Genomic DNA, 17,065 nt, shown 5'->3' with positions numbered 1-17,065 from the left:
CTGCAACGACAGTAAGAAAATCACACACACAGCGGTATATGAGTAACCGGAAAACACAAAGCAGATTGGGAGACCATTTTCCAATTTTTCGCTACGGAACAACAGTTTCACACTCGGAAAAACACCCACGCACACACACACACAAGAGACCGCATACACGGTTCCCTAAGCATTCAGACGCTTCTCTCTGTGGTGCTGGCGGCGGTTAAGCTATCCAAACTTTACACACAAACTCTCCACTCATCTGTACAATGGAAAACAGTCCGTTAAAAAAAAATGTCCGACGTAGACGCGCACAAACACGGCGAACGCTTGGGCACACAAAAGCCACATTTCGAACGGTAAGTCGTGAAATTATGCGAATTAATTTTTACCTTGGCAAAATGTGTCAATACGGTTCGGTACACTGCCCGGAAGAGAAAGAACGAAAGCACCGGAGTTGGTTGAAAACTTTGACAGCGACAAACGAGATAAACGCAGAGATTGACAGACCAAAACGCATCAATCGTTTCCGGCCTGGTTTGACGTTTGATTTCACAGGAAACGCACACAGGATGGTTCCATCTTGACAAGCGAGCTGTCAAATCACATGGAAACTTTTCGGCTTCATCTGGGCTTCTTGATGGCAAGCGAGCTATCAAATAGTATAGGAACTGTTCGGCTACTTCTCGGCTCCTTCTGAGCTCCTTAGCCGGCGGTTTAAAGCTGCTAAATTTTATGGAAATTGTTTGTTCATCGAACATATTTTTCATATGATTTGACAATTCTTGCTCAATGTGCAATGTCTCCTAGACACCAGGGTTAGTCAATGACGTCACAGAGAGAAGAAAACCAAATTGAACCGAGCGATGTGGCGTGTATGTGCGTGTGTAGGAGCGATTTTGTTGTTTTAAAGCACAAAAGCACTGTTCACACGGTTACGGTAGTCTTCAGTGTTGTGTTGACGGCGCAAACGCGGCGTTTTGCTCCGGATTTTTATACGAAAATGATGTAAATCTGAAAAAACATTGATTTCACGAGGGAGTTGACCTACTTGTGAGGTTTTTCACAAATTTACTTATTTTCCGTACAGATTTGTACGATATTTTCGCACTTTTCTCGCTGGCTATTGCGATACGTCCTATGCTCCCGAAAGTAAACATTAACTGCGATCTTAAATCACAAAACCCAAGACCCAGAAAAGGGAGACAGCAATACGGTGTTAGAGTGAGATGTCATGAGAAATAGTGCCACTTTGTCATCAGGGTAACGTGTTGTGGAAACTTGGTGCAAATTGAAAATAGAATAAATAAAGATTGTAGAATGTAATTATTTGAATATTGTTTTGGAAGGCGGAGATTAAACAACTTTTTTTTTCAATTAGAGTATTCTATTTGATTGGCTTTTAATTACAAAAAAAAAACAATTCTAGGTACAGCAGGGTGGTTCGTCTCCGAAACTCTGCTCTCCCTACTGCCCGATAGAGGGCGCTTTGCAATGGTGCCTCGAAAATAATTTATTTATTTACAATGAACATAAGCTCGTGCTAAAATTGAATTCAACTAAACACATTTTCTCAGCAATGAAACTTATCAAGCAGTGCTACAGTTTGCTTATGCATTTATTCTGATCAGTGTTATATGTTTCTCGTTTTTCTCAAACCAATCAGTTTCGACAAATCCAATACGTTTCGTTTGCTCTAGCTTCGCTGTTTTGTGTGTTGTGTATAAATGTAAGTACGTTAAGATGCCTCTTTACCTATACGAATTGTATATAACTGCGCGCTTATTTTTTTGCGATTGGTTTATAGGTGAGTAAATTGTTGCTTGAAGTTTATTTTTCTTCCCTCAATTTTATATAATAATGACACCCTCCTCGTTATAGTATTCACTGTAGTCCGGTAGCACACTGCTGATGGTGCTGCTGGTTGCTGGTTCTGGATGACGGTTCACATCATGATTTCGTCGACCTTGCACGACCGCGCAGTGTTCAAGCTGCAACGGAGGTAACAAGAATATTCACTTTCATTAGAAAAAGAAGCTCAATTTAATGGGAATGCAAAGAGAAGGGTCTGATAAACACACACAAACGATTGTTGACAGTGAACCGGTGATAAGTTCCGGCACAACAGTAAACAATCACAAGCAGTGCATGTATCGTTCTAACTTCCCGGTAAGTGTAATATATTACCTCTGGTGGATTTTCCGGTCCCGAATGGACCAGCGATACAGCAGCATTAGTTTTCTGGGCATCTGGGCCCGTTAACTGCCGATTGGTACGTAACGATACATCGTAACTATTCACATTGCTGTGTACATTTAAAGGAAGCACTATATTATTGTTTGCTTTCCGGTGTTTGCCATTGTCGGTATCGCTGCCCGAATCCGTTGGTAACGGAAGGTTACCGTGGGTGTGCAGTGTTGCAATCGAGCTGCGTGACGGTGACGGCGACGATAGATACCGGACGCGTTGAAGGTGCTTACTGCTGTAGTCCTGTATTTGCACCGTACTCCTGCACCCGGTCAGTGCCATCGATTTTACCTCGCCGGCCAGTTTCCCATCATCCATGCATACCTTTCCTCCATATGCTGGAGGTGGTAGAGGAGGTGGCGGTGGTGGTGGAGGAGGAGGAGGTGGTAATGATGGTGGAGCTGATGTTGGTAATGATGGTTTTCCATCTTCCATACTCGCACATGAGAAGGAAGAGGAAGAGAAGCAAAGATTGCTGGTGGTACTGCTGCGATCGATGTACGTGATCTGCTCGCTTAGCTTAACCGTTTTACGACCACCGCCGGTCTGATCCGCCGACGTGAACAGTTCATCAAACTCGTCAAAATCACAGTTCGTCCTGCGGAATATATCCACGCTACCGTTCGAACCCTGCCGATGGGTGTTCGCCGGCGGGAAATTCACTCCCTCAAGCTCTTCCAGCTGACGGTCCATCCGCTGCACGATGTCGAGCTGTGGTACGAACGGTTCGAGCCCATTACCGTTCCCAACTTTTGTGTTTGGTTCATCCTCAGGACTTGTCTTCATTTCACTCCCTTGCGAGAGAAAGTCATTAATCCACTTACGCTTCAGTTCTGCACTGTCGATCGATTTCCGCAGCACCTCGGCTAGCGGCACAAACTGGCGTGTGGTGGATGGATCCATTTGTACATCGGTTGCGACCGGTTCGGGTTTTGGTATCGCACGGACAGGAGATGCGGTTACTTTGGCACGATTCGACGGTCCCGAGTCAGTGCGCCTTAACTGCACGATACGTGGCGGTAGAAGAAGCCTTTCCTGGTTGGCAGATCTTCGCTCCGCGTTGTCCGGCTTTACCGTTTCGCTACTCTCGTCCGTACTGTAACCTTTCCGGAACCGTACCTCGATCTCGTCCGAGTTGTTATCGATGGAAAAATCACACGCATGGTCCAGTGGGAAGGGGCGCTCGGCGACGACTGCTGCCGTTGTCGGTAGTGAGGTTGCTCCGGAAGGTGGGTGTATAACACGCTGCGGCACATTGACCGGATGATCAGTGGCGGTGATTTTCCCATTCACAGCCGACGATGTACGTCGGTGGTGATGTGGATGGATGCGCAACGATTGTACCTGCCGGTCCGATTCACTGTCACTTTCTTCCCGCGGTCTTTCCGGTTCGGCGAAAGCACCCCGGCGCCGACGATGATACCGCATCGCCAGCAGATTGTCGACCGATTGGGCCTTGACCTGTTCCACCAGTTCGACGACCGCTCCATCACTGCTGGATTGCGCTGGTGCGTCGAAAAGCGTATTGCGCTTCGGCGGTACTGCCCGGTGCGGTTTCTTCGTCAGCATCAGTCCAACGCCTCCAGCCGATCGGGCCCGCGCCGCACTAGCCGATTCCCGCTCCACGATCCGAAACAACTCACTGCTGTTCTTCTGCCACCGGCTCAGATCCGCATCCGGTACCTTCCGTTGCTCACCCGCCGGCAATCGTTTTCTTCGTCTCGGCGGCGGTTTTATCACCGGCAGCTCTTCGGTAACGCCGACCGAATGACGTTTGCAGGGTGAAAACTTCTCGTGTACCATCGTTGCCGGTGGCGCAACGGACGGTTCCGAACCACCGACCGCCTGGGTAATTTTCCGCGGCAGATTCAACAGAATGCCCCGCTTAGCCGCACTCCGATCACACTTGAGCGCGTACAGGCCGAGATTGTCCCGGTGGCTGTAGTCGGCCGGTGTTCTGCTGCACACTGCCGCCGAAATGATGGAGATGTCGGACGAGTGGCGCATGTGCTGCGGTTTGCGCGGTGGCGCTGGTTGATGTTGACGTCCGAAATCCCCGCACGGCACGGAGGTACTGGTTGATGGTGTACTGGTGGGTGCGGATGTAACGCCTCCACTACCCAGATTGAATGGTGCGGGCAGGTTAGGGAACTGGTTGAGACTCAACAGTGAGCCACCGTTCCATTGGCGTAGTTTCTTCAACTTGGGTAATTTTGGCAACGGTGGCAACACACCTGAAGAGGGGTTGCAAGAGAGTGTTTCAAATGCTTTAGTACAACGATAACATACTCTTCTGCAAGGTGTTTGGAGGATGTACAAAAAAAAACACAGCGGGGATGTAGTGTAGGACGAGGCGTAATGGAATATTGGAGACGAGTACAGGTACATCGGGAGCTTACTTTTAAAGAAATCCATCTTCCAGAACTGTTGCTAAGCCCTGATGTTCATGCGTGTTCTTCCAAAAACCGATCGAGAGCGATGGGATCATGTCCACAAGGGAATTTCGTCACTGTTCTGGTTCTGGAGCTTGCACGAGACTTTAACCAACACTTGGCCGCTTCGGTGACCTCTCAACTTCCATCAGCGCACCGTGTTTTGACACTGTGATACGAAATCAGACTCCTTCTCGGGAGTCATCCGCACTGTCCGTGGTGGAGTTCTAGCACGAAACTCAAAAAAAAAAAACACTTTGAGCAGCCTAATTAAATTAACGCTCAGTGTGGGCGCGTGCGCTCCATACCTACCTTATGAAAGCATGCTATCATCAGGTGTAGAGAGAACGAGAGACCTGAGAGTGTGTGTTAGCAGAAGAGGTGTCCAGCAGGCTGAAAAGTGGTATCCAAGGATTTTAAATAGTGTGCTGATTTCGAATGGTGAATGGAACACGCAGTAGCAAGCATTGTTGGGATAGACGTAGCAAGACACAACACCGAAACACATACATACACATACACATGTAACATTGATAAACCGTATGAATATTATTTCTCTTTTCTATCTAGATTTGTTTTGTTCCGTTTTTTTCAAGTACTGGAAGATCCACAGATTTAACTTAACTGGTGCTACATTAAATTCAATAGGAAGCAACTGGTCTTAAAGCTACGCGTGAGCGAACGTACGGAGAACGGGTAAAGGTTGGTCGCTGGAAGAACTAATAAGAGGGGTTGCGTCTAGCAACAGGAATATATAAGATATATATATATGTATACATATATATATAATATGTATCATTCATATAGATGATAGACATTAGTGAGGCTTTCTACAGAACACTAGCCATCTCCGGGGTTTCTTACTTTTATATTGCCCTATCTGCCGAGTGCCATAAGTCTAAGTTCTAGGCCTCTGCACGCACACTCATATTGTTAATACTGACAACACCAATACGAGTTGTTCGTTGATATTAGGTCATATTTTGCTGTCCATTTTCTAACTTTTGTGCTATTATCCGCTCTGTGGACAGTAATGCCCCGATCAAACTCCTCCCTGCCTCCCCTCCTCCCCCTGACGGTGTCTACAACAACAGCAACATCACACGGAGAAGCCTTATCGTCTGTAAAAAGCCCAAATGGAAACGCGAAACGAGCTAGTGCGGTGCTAATGCTGCTTACACAATGCGACACGACGAGTAACTACTAATACGCAACCTCAAAGAACGTTACAGAAACTAAAACACAGAACGCTAGTCGCTGCTTTCAACTGCGCTATACTCCTCCATTTTACTGCACTATCTGACTTGTCCTCTGTGTGTGTGCGTGTTTTTTTTGTCCTTCATCGCTAGGCTGCTAGTAATGGGGGAGGGAGGTGAGGGACATTCACACTGTCTTCTGGAAGAGGTAAGGTCACTAAAGCTACTTTTGTTGACCGTTGTGCGGCCAATATGTACGCTGTGGACGCCTGTCTTCATTGTGGCAAGCGACCCCGAGCGAAAAGCAGTCTGTTGGTGGAAGGGGATTTTGGTATATTGGTTTGTTTCCTTTCACGCGTCGTCACTATCGTCATCCTCTGTGGCTCTATCTAGTAAACGAAAGCATACAAGCAAACACAATACACATACACACACACACACGCAACACAAAACGCAACACACGGACGAGATCGAGAGAACAAAAAAGGAGCGAAACGAGAGAAAAAACGGAAGATGGACACAACAACACAACAACAAAACAATTACGACATTCAATATAATAGTAAGGCAAAGACATACTATACATATCTCTCTCTCGCTCCTTCCTTCTCTCTCTCCCTCCCTTACTCTATCTCGCCTTGCTTCTATCCCTTTTCTATCTATCTATCCATCTGATCGGTCTGCTTTCGGATCCATCTGGATTTGCGCACAGCTGGATTCAGATTAGATGAACACCTGCTCGTCCTCGGACGCATTCGAGAGGGAGAGCTGCGTCCGGATGGGACCGACGGTGGTTTTGAACGTGTCCTTCGCCGGTGTGACAGGATACTTTGTCGGGCCGGTATACTTGCGGGACACTGCTGTACCGTGGTGTCCCGGCAACTTCACCGATGATCCCAACCGCGTGCTGTTCCGGACCGGGCCAATCACACCTGCCGGTAGCAGTACACCGAACGTGGCCGGTTGTTTGCCGTACGCCTGCAGAATCTGTGAATTGTTGCGAGTGCGAAAGACATTACGGTCAGTACACTGGGGATGAAGATCAGAGAGGACATAGTGCACATACCTTCGGTAAGTCGGGCATGCTTTTCGAGGGACTGAGACCAGCGTATGCGGGTGGTGGTTGTTGGTGTTGGTGGGATTGTTGGCTCCGTTCGGCCAGTGCGATGCGATTGCGCGTCCGGAGAATGTCGGCGACGTTTTTCGTATAGCGTTGGCTCACACTGCCACCGGTGTTGTTGTCGCCTCCCATCCGCTGGAGAGTGGCACCTTCCCCAATTCCTTCCGCATGCTGTTTACGTTGATGTGCGTGTTGCTGGAAGGAGGCTTTGACCGCACGGTCACCATCATCCAAATGCTTCGTGTACGTCGGTGGTGGTGGTAAGGTGTGCTGGTGCGTGTCCAGCAGGGGTGTGGTATTGGCTGAGCGACTACCATTCTTAATGTACAGACTGTTTGACTTGGTCACGGTTGGTGGACGAGGCGGGTGTTGCTGCTGCTCCTCCTCCGGTGGTAGTGGTTGGGTACGTTGGAAGATTTGTGACAGTACCAGCTCAACTGTCCGTCCCGTTTGCTGCAGTATGCTCAGCGACTCGGCGTACGGTAGGTTGAGCAATGATTTCCCATTAACTGCAATGATCTGTAACGCAAATGATACGTTAAACATCTTCTTAAACCTCGGACGATCTTGGTACGTTTACAAGTCACTCAAGAGTCTACTGAAGAGTTACTGAAGAGCCACTCGATCAGCATGAGAAGTGGAATGTCTGAAGATTTCTGAATCTCTAAAAATGACTGTTTCTATAATTGTAAGCATTTACATTTTTACGCCATACAATTTCTTCTGCATTAAACATTGTCTACATACGAAACATTTCAAGTACTGCTAGACTTTAACTTCGTTTACAAACATTCTGGGATACTGAGGTGTTTTTTTTTTTAATTTATCTAGTTTAGTATACAAAGATATTGCTCAAAATATGACAAATTGAATGCTAGTCTAAACAACCAGAAAGATGGAAATCAAGTTTTTTTTGAGGTTCGTGAAACTTCAGGGCTTGATGAAACGTTAATAAAATGCTTGTACTTCAGATATTCAAGGATTTTACTCTTAAAAAATACACATTCGCTCATTAGAGTCATTCGTTTTTAAGAGTTGAAAATCCTACTCCATTACCTTCAATATCTCGGGAAATGAAGTTTTTATTTAAAGTTTAAATGTCTTACTTCTCAAGGTGTAAGAAATTACTCTTCATGCTTCAAACTGACTTGTAAAACTCATATGATATAATGCGAACGTTACCTGATCGCCCACTCGTACGCCATTGCGTGCTCCCGGTCCGTTGGGTGCGAGATCCTTCACGTACACGTTGTTATCGTTGCCCTGCACGATACTGATGCCGAGCGTGTACCGGGTGGCTGCATTGGTCTGCTCGCGGTTTCTTTTCCGCACACCACCACCCATCGTTGCGTACGGGAATCGCTCGTCAAACTCGTCATTGGTGGTGCTGGACGCCGTCAGGGACCATTTGCCTGGGAAGGCGATGGATTCTTGACTGCGGGAGAGAAACTGCCGCTGCGCGGTTGCCATCATCAGTGACTCCTGCTCCGCACCGTTCACGGCATCCTTCACAATCAGCACGGTCGCGAGGATGCGATCGTTAGACGCCCCACCACACTGACTGATGTTGTTAAACTTCTCCAGCAGCGTGTCGGAGATGGTTTCATCCGTCATCGGGAGCTCGAACTGGCAGCTTTCGCTACGGATGCTCGATTCTGCAATGAAGCGAAGATAGGTTTAATGTAATGTTCGTAGAGTAAGTTGCGTTGAAGTCACGGACACTCACGTATGACACACGCTTTCGGGGAGAGTAACGTTTCGGCACTCCCACCAACGGATTGTTCGTCGATCTTTTCCATGAAGTACACCGAACCCATACTGCTCTTGACCGACAACACCTCATCAACACTGCTCTCGATCAGCGGATGTGACGACGGTGCCGGTGGATGAGCAGCGCTGTGCATTCCATCGCCCGTCTCTCCATCGTCCTCGTGCAGCAGAAAGCCACTACTGCTGCGGCTTATGTTGGCCACGTTCTGGAAGGAGACCGCACCGGTTAACCCCTGCAGGGTAGCGGTACCACCCGCAGCAGCAGCAAGGTTATCGAACGATTTGTTCAAAAACTGGGCCGAAAACACCTTCGTGCCCATCTTCACCTTGTTGCGGTTCATGCTGTGCGTGGTTTTGGGTGAATCTTCCGGCGATAGTAACTGCTGCTGATCGTACCCGTACGATGGACTGCCGCCCGACTGGTGCGACCGAAGCGTGCCCGACTGGGTTAGCTCGGCGACACCGGGCGAAGAAACACTGGCCACGCCACCACCGTCCACCGTCTCCTGTTCACCGTCCAGGAACGGGTTTTCGTTCTCCTTGTTCTGGTTCTGCTGGTTGGCAATCTCCACCGTGAGGTTCAGCGCGGACGTACCGGCACTGCCCTGCTCGACGGTTGACTTCGATCGCTTGAGCAGAAAACGCTGCCGTAGGCGTGCGAGCCGGTTATCGTTGAGCATCGATTTCTTGAGATTGCGCACCCGCAACCCGGTCGTCTTGAATGGTTTGTCGATCTTTTCGATGTTCTTCGCATCGAAACTGGCCGGATCCGGCGATGGGCGGTGGTTACCGTCTATCAGTTCGCTGACGGTTCGCTTCTTGCGGCCATCCTCATCCGTGGACGACATAGTGCTGCCACCGTTTGGTTGCTGCTCGATCGGGATGTTCAGCTCGCTGGCAAGAGTTTTAATCGAGATGAACGAGTTGCGCAACTTCATGTAAAATTTGTGATGTTCCGAGGCTAGGTTGAAAGCAAAGTAGCTCCTGCAATTAGTTAGAATAAAGCAAGGAAAGGTTCGATTAAACGTGTTGAATAAAATCCGAAACATCGACAGCAAGACGTACTTTCTTCCATCCATACGCAGCTTGTACTTCACTAGATTCTTGTCACTCTTGGAGCCGAGCGTTTCGCTTCTGCGCACCACCACGCAGAACGCGTGCTTCGAGAAGCAGATGTTTTCGATCTCGAGCCAGTCGAAAAATGCGTACAGGTGGCGCATGAAGCTGTTCTTGCCGTTGCGACATTCCTGCTGTTCCTGGCTGCCCCGTGGTTGATAGCGCACGTTACGCTCGAAGATGGCGACACCCGCGAGCGAGATGGCGACGTACACGTCCAGCGTCATACCTTCGCCGGTCGCCCAGGACGCACTGTACAGGTGCAGCCCGTACTCCTTCAGCTCCTGCACGTACCGGATGAAGTTGTGTTCCGCCTCCCGCTGGTGTAGCCCCCGCTTGTGGAAGTGGGCATTGCGCAGATAGCGTGCCAGCTCGCGCTTCTTACGGTACACCTCCTCCGGCAGGTAGTGCGAGATAGTGAAATATTCCGAGTACTTCATCTGGACGAGCCCAAACAAACCAACCAAAGGGTAATTCGGAGAGAGAGAGTGAGTTAGATCAACTTCTTGAACAGCTGGCGAAAATTATGCTTACGTGCTCTTTGAAGCTGCCAATCTCGGACTGTAACGCTAACCCACCGAGCGCGATCAGATCATCCTCCGCGCATAGTATTTGCCGCTCGAGGATGCTCTTCCGCAGCTGCAGATATAGTAGATGCCGCGACTCGACACAGCTGTATAAACGAAAGCATTCGGTGAATAAGTGATGTGGCTCGGGAATGTGTTGAGAGTCGAACCATAACTTGAATGGCTCTTGACACCGAAGATGCGAATGAAATCCTCTTCTTAAACTTACCTCACACCCCGTAGCGTGGGCAGGAAGAATTTAATTCGCACGTACAACATAAATACCACGTTCTCCACCATCGGAGTGGACTTTTTGGACGTGTTGATCCATATTTGTGGTGCCACCTGCAAACGATACCGAGCTGTAAGTAGTGTGTAATTATCTGGCGGCAATCTGTGTTGTACCTTGTAGATCTTGAGATCCAGCGGCAGAAAGACGAAATCACCACCGATGAGGGCGCACAGTCCGAGGAAGAAGTTTTCGCCCAATCCTTCCTGCCGGAGAATTGCCTCGAAGATGTGGCGGGCGAGTGTGGTCGTGGGATTGCACGTGACGTTCACTTTGGTACCGTTGAGCAGTAGAATCGTTACAATTCTGCGATGCTGTGTCTGTTGGTAAGAGATATGCAAATGGGTCGCTATGAGATGAAACACACATCGCTGGTTTGGTGCGAGCCAAAAAAAAACCTTACCTTTGCGTCAGTGAGATCAATAGACTTTGGTGCTGAGTGGGAATTTACGATGAACTCCGGTCCCTTGTGGGTTGCGCCCGGTTCGGTACCATCGGTTGTGTGGGTGAGTTCCGGTTGCTTGCGATTGCTGCACTGGGCGGTCTGGGTGGCGATCGAAACCGTCGTCGTCAGCGGTATGCCGAGATCTGAAAATGAAGAACGTTGGAAGTGAGTGGTTTGCCCAACATTCGTTTCCCACCCGCTCTTCACATCCACTTCCACTCACTGGGCATAGAGGTAGCATTAAAGCTGGCCTGGTCGAGTGGAGCGGATGCGTCACATCCAGCACCACCGCCAAGACTCGCCAGATGGTTGATCGACTTGGACGGGATGAGTCGTCCGGGACCGGTAAGGTAGGGCGGTTGCTGGTGTTGCAATGCCCGCTGTTGATGTTCTGCTGCCGCTTCCGCCATCTTTACCTCCACCATCGTCACGTCGATGGTGTTCCGCCGGTAGTCAGCGCGTCTTCGGGCCGCCAGCACCTCCGCGTTATGTCGCCGACGCACGGTAACACCCTGGTGGTGGTGATGTTGCTGCTGGTCCGGCTGCTGTACGGTGCCGTCACCCGGTCGCGGAACGCTCTTGGTATAGGAGATGGTATGGTAGTTGGGATACGGTTCGGGAACCAGCGTGCCGGGTTGCTGCTGATGCCTGTCGTAGGGTGGTCTCGGCAGCGAGCAGAACCTCTGCTCGGCCGGATTGTTAACCGTTGGTGGTCGTTTCACCTTTAGCAGCGTGGCTGCCGTAGTTTGGCCGTACTCGCGGTACTCCTCACCGGCGCAAACGATCGGACCATAGCTGTGTTGCTGCTGGGCAGGTGGGTTCAGCTGCATCCGGACACCCGATGGTTCCTTCTTCCGGTGCACCTCCAGCAACTCACCATGGTCAGACGAACGACCCGAATCGGTATCGCTTCTGCGGACGGAGGGAAGATTTTAAAACAATTCCATAAAGTTAATCGGGATGGAACACAAAAAGGGCTGTTTGGGGGGGTGGCTTTCACATACTTCGGCTCTTCGAACGACTCGATCGAACGCTTGATTTTCAGCTCCGGAGGTTGCCCGATGGGCGATGGGCGATGCTGTAGCGGTTCCGCTGATGAGACAACCTCACGGAACAGGTCGATCAGCATATGGGAGAACGGTTTGTAAAGGTGATGGTTCTTGCAGTAGTCCGATATGATCTGAAACGATCAGAGTGTGATTTTTTAATCAAAGGAAGGTTTGGTGTGAAGGATCTTACTAGCGTTAGGTGTACGCCTGAGAAGCTTTTGAGTAGACGAGGGAGATCTGCTTGAAAGTCTTTTTGGTATTCTGGGTTCATCTACTCTCCAGGACTGTTACTAAGGGTATTAGTAGTTCTGATTGTTGTAGTGTTCTCAGAATTCTTTTTTGGATATTATGCAATCTTCAAGAGTCTAAGAATAGAATAGCGTTGTTGAGGTGAACCACCGCATCAAGTTTAGGTCTTTGTCTACTCTACAGGTCACACCTAAGGAGTTAACCTTATTGGCGATGACTGCGTCAATGTGAGACGCTTATATTGGCTTCTAGTTTTGTGACCTATTAACCGACCCTCATTTCATTTCTTGTTTTTTTTTTAACAGATGTTTTAATTGAGGCAAAAGAAAAAAAAACAATGACGGAGACGTGCCCTACATACGAGCTGTCTAGCTCACTGGAAGCTTCGTGTGGTGATTCCCAATTACAGCGTCTGCTTGAAACAACCTGGTCCGAACGACATGATGCAGGTATCGGCTTTCGCTACCATCTAAAAATCGAACGCGAACGTGTGGCTGAAGGGACGTTTGGTTTTCTCATTCTGGTAAGCGGGTTTGTGCGCTAGGCGCGCGTTCTTCCAAAACCAATCACATATTACTAATCCAGCACTTCTTTCTAACTGACAGCTTAACCGGCAGCGCCTGACAGAACGTCGACAACCATACGCTTTTCTGCTGGATGCACCCTTCGACGCAACCCGGTTCAACTTTACGCGTGTCGATCCGGCTGAGATACAGCTGGAACTGTGCTGTCCGTACCCGGCAACGGTACTGATCAACAACAGTCCGGTGACGGTGTACCACTCGCTCGTGGTACCGGACCGGCAGGGTGCCCATTCGCAACTACTCACGCCGGAAGGGATACGCGTAGCGTTTGAGCTGTTGCTACGTCTGCCGGACCGTCGCTACCGGATCGGCTACAACAGTCCCGGTGCGCAAGCCTCCGTCAACCATCTCCATCTACATCTGCTACGCATCGATGCGGATCTTTACGTGCAGCGTACGGTATGGACACGGCCCTGTTGCGCGTTAATACATGGAGGAAATAGATTTTAATCTGAAGTTCTCTATTCTTCCACTTTAGGAGCTGGTACCGGTTTGTGGTGTGCCGCTGCTGTATCGCTTGCCGGACCATCTTCCCGCCCAGGGTTATTGCTTCGTGCTGACTGATTCATCCCGCGACCTTGCGCGTGTGTGCAGCGGATTGAAAGCGTTACTAGATACGCTGTTGGAGCGAAAGATGGCGCATAATCTTTTCTGGACCTGGCAACACCTGCACGACGGTGTCGAAATACGTGCGTTTGTATTTCCACGGTCGAAACAGTGCATCAACAAGGCGGCCTGTTCGTTCAATGCTGCGTTTCTCGAGCTGTGCGGGTTCGTGTCCGTCGGTGAGGCGAACGATTTCGAACGGCTGACGGAGGATACGATTGTGGAGGCACTGCGCGAAGCACAGGGCGATGTGTACGGTGCATTAGGTGACCTATTTCCGATCGTTACTGCCGTGAATGATGGGTAACCGTACTGACGACAAACATCCACCCTACACACGTGTATGAGAAAGATTTGTGTTGGTACATGGTAGCTGGGGTCGTAAATTCATAGAATAAGACTACCAGTACCGTTTGCACACCTTCGCCCGGTGTGGGAAAAGACAAACAAGCGAGACGACCTGTCACCACCGCGCGTGATACTAAATTGAGTTCCTATGGTTTTTTTTTCGTTCCCGTTCAACTGAGCTAGTAGATTAAGGGTAGAAATTGAAGATGTACCTAAAAATAGCTTACTAACCCAATAACTGGAAAGGGTACGGTAGGGCATTTTTTTCTCGCCCAACAATAAAGTAGGAGTGTAACAAAGCACAACATTCCAACTGTTCAACAAGGCGCGTACCAAAGCAGAATAACATCCAAAAATCAAAAAAAAAAAAAGAGAGCAGTGGACTCGCTCGAAGTGCCGCAAGACAAGTATGTTTTTCCCCGTCTTTTTTTAGTCGCCTTTGTATTCCTTTTATACCAACCCTCTGTCAGACAAAGAGACGGAAAGATGGACAGATGACGCCCTCCAATACTGTGTGTGTGTGGATGCAATATCTTATTCATTCGTCTTTTCACTTACGCGACCCACCGCCCACTGCTCAACCATTGCTCACTGCCTGCCCATTACCCAAGAACGCCCAGAACTGTTGCGCCCAACGAGGATTAGATTAAAGGATGATCGCTTCACGATTAGCTTGCGGGAAATGGAGCAGGAAAAACCGAACCACCCTTTCCCCCCACACCCCCCTTCGCTGCCAACCAAAAAGAATGGTAAGCACGGTTGTGTTGCTTTTAGGAGGAAGGTTGGAGGAAATCTCTCACCCGCAAGATACACTCAGACACGGTTTGGTGTGGATGTTGTGGGTGGGTATTTTGTGTATTAGTTTTCTGTTTTTTTTTCTTCTGTTTACGCCTTTTTTGGATGGGTTGTGATTTGCATTTTCCGATCATTAATCAAGAGCACGATGAGCTAACCCTTTCCCACCCTTTCGTTCACCCTTTCTGGCTCACTTCCCCGTTTCTTTTGGGGATAGAGTTGTGGCAATACAGGCCTGTATTTGTAAGGACGATAGGAAGAACAGTGATGCACAAAGAAAGGTTCCCCCCTTCCCCTTTCCCTACCCCTTATTGGCTCGGACTGTAAAGGTAATAGCTGTCAAATTTTACTGTGCAAATGTGACAGCCAACACAGACCGTGTTTTCCCCATTTTTCAGTGTATCTCTGTGGAGTAAGAGCGAGAGCGAGACAGATACGTTTTGAAACAAAAGCTTCACCCTGTTCGGGGGAATGGTGCGACTCGCAACGGGGGTTGATTGGCCGTTTGCCGCTAGGGAGAGAGTGTGGCGGGCAATGCAGTGGGTGGAAGATCTCGCAACAAGTTGAACCATTCGTTCGCCATCTTCTGCCCTGTCTTACTCCTTACCCCACTCTTCAGTTTATGTGACAAAAAGGCAAAGAGTATTACTTTTTTTTTTGGGTAACAATCAACATGGGCTTCTTCACGGATCGTTACGGAGAAAAATGCAGGCGACTGTTTGCTAGCTTTCTCCTTAATTCCTCGTCACTGTTTTACATTCCCCCTCCCCCACTCCTTTTCGTCCATTTTACTTTAATTCTAAGAGGCACAAAAGTAAGATAAATGGAAATTCCACCACAGCCTCAGCAGCTGCTGCCGGTAAAAAAGGGAAAAAAGGGGTGTTTATAGTTGGTTTTGCTGTTGGCCGCATCATCAACAGGCCATCAATTTACTCAGTAACAAACCCGCGCGTTACCAGCCATTTGTATCGTTCCGAGTGCGGGCGTATTTGTCACGGCACGCTGTCAGCTGATCAGGCGCAGGGCACCCCGAAGGGACTCGCCCGCCCGCAGGAAAATTAAACGTTTCCAATGCGATGCTCCGGATCTGCAGACTAGTTTGGGGGTGGGGGGCGGGTTTGGGTGGCCATGCGAGACCACGTGGACGTGAGTCGCAGCCCGATTACGTGGACAAAATGCTGTTGCGGTACCCGTCCGCTCTCCTGTTGCTCCCAGTCCCTCTTGCATCTCACGCACCGAAGGTCGTTATTCTTCCAGTTTTAGTGACCCCGTCGTACCGTTTGTTAGCGGGTACGCCAAAAGAAAAAGAAAAGAGAAGCAATAAGTCGTGCCACTCACACCTCCAGTCAGTTTTCCGATTGTGGGAATTACCGTGCAAGGAACACTGGGGTCGTTGTCGGCCGGATATAGCTTTTCCATGTTTGGATGTCCATGTGAGTTTCGGGATTTCGGGGGTGTTGTGCACTCCTTAATGTTGATTGCTCCTTAGCCGGGAAGCTGTCGCAAAAAAAAGGGTGACAGCCAGCAACCGTTCGCATGAAAAATGGATCGCATCGATGACCGGTAACACATCTCATTTGAAGTGGAAACATGCTGGTGTAAGTGGTTAAAGAGAACGAGCCTCGAACCACATAACAACAACAACAACAAATACCAAACAATCTCCCCTTATGCTTTCCCCTCAACATTATGGAATGGTAATAAAAAAGGAAAAATGAGGGAAAATTTCTTCCAAAACTCAAAAGGAAAAGTCAAACCATTTTGGGGTGGGAAAACTCTACCCGTGCGGGGGGCGGCACTGGAATGCGAGCGCAAATTGCAGTTTGCCCACAAAGGATTAACGGGCGATACTAGCCGCCGGACCATGATTGCAAAACACGTCCCGATGTTCAAGCAACTCCCAACCTTCCCCTCCCGGCCTACCCCATCCCCCATCCTGCCCGGTTGGTGCAGGAACCATTTTTCGTCCACAGAACACTTCCTATTCAATTGGAAGTTATTTATTATATTTGAAACTAACCTCGAACCACATCCTGCTCCAACCTCCCCTTACTTCTCCCATCACCCATTCCATTCCCTCCGGAGGGTAAACTATTCACGTCTTTACACTATAACTGTCTTTCTCTTTCTAATATTTACAATGAGCACACACTCACACACAGCGAGGCTTCGACAGCCTCTTCCAGAAGAGTTCCGGAAAAATCGAGCTGGGAAAGCGATCCTGTATATACACACACACACATAGAGTGGGCAACGCTATTTGACATTCGA

General features: G+C 49.0%; 2 protein-coding genes across 2 annotated transcripts in view; both read right to left on the bottom strand.

Moving 5' to 3' along the window:
* Positions 1–1,832: 1,832 nt before the first annotated feature.
* Positions 1,833–4,644, bottom strand: LOC128715439 (uncharacterized). The gene is made up of 3 exons (XM_053810374.1): positions 4,629–4,644; positions 2,170–4,463; positions 1,833–1,973 (listed from the first exon to the last, which is right to left on the bottom strand). Exons 1-3 carry the CDS (start codon positions 4,642–4,644, stop codon positions 1,833–1,835), a joined length of 2,451 nt encoding a protein of 816 aa, XP_053666349.1.
* Positions 4,645–6,580: 1,936 nt separating this feature from the next.
* Positions 6,581–17,065, bottom strand: part of LOC128718460 (uncharacterized) — a 30,392-nt gene continuing 19,907 nt past the window's right edge. The window contains exons 5-16 of the mRNA XM_053812085.1: positions 12,168–12,343; positions 11,387–12,075; positions 11,122–11,306; positions 10,835–11,038; positions 10,659–10,774; positions 10,398–10,536; positions 9,813–10,303; positions 9,157–9,731; positions 8,704–9,111; positions 8,160–8,632; positions 6,924–7,496; positions 6,581–6,844 (exon numbers count right to left, since the gene is read on the bottom strand). Coding sequence (XP_053668060.1) covers positions 6,581–6,844; positions 6,924–7,496; positions 8,160–8,632; positions 8,704–9,111; positions 9,157–9,731; positions 9,813–10,303; positions 10,398–10,536; positions 10,659–10,774; positions 10,835–11,038; positions 11,122–11,306; positions 11,387–12,075; positions 12,168–12,343 — 4,293 coding nt within the window. The remainder of the gene's footprint in view (positions 6,845–6,923; positions 7,497–8,159; positions 8,633–8,703; positions 9,112–9,156; positions 9,732–9,812; positions 10,304–10,397; positions 10,537–10,658; positions 10,775–10,834; positions 11,039–11,121; positions 11,307–11,386; positions 12,076–12,167; positions 12,344–17,065) is intronic.

The sequence above is a fragment of the Anopheles marshallii genome, chromosome X (assembly GCF_943734725.1).
Source record: "Anopheles marshallii chromosome X, idAnoMarsDA_429_01, whole genome shotgun sequence".
In the NCBI taxonomy this organism is placed as follows: Eukaryota; Metazoa; Arthropoda; class Insecta; order Diptera; family Culicidae; genus Anopheles; species Anopheles marshallii.
The sequence above is the reverse complement of the archived record's forward strand: the minus strand, read 5'-3'. Positions and strand labels throughout refer to the sequence as shown.

What these genes read in the sequence shown, in the direction of transcription:
- LOC128715439 (XM_053810374.1), bottom strand. An exon ending in GACCGGAAAATCCACCAGAG is followed by an intron (nt 1,974 to 2,169) that starts GTAATATATTAC and finishes CCTCCGTTGCAG; the next exon opens with CTTGAACACTGCGCGGTCGT.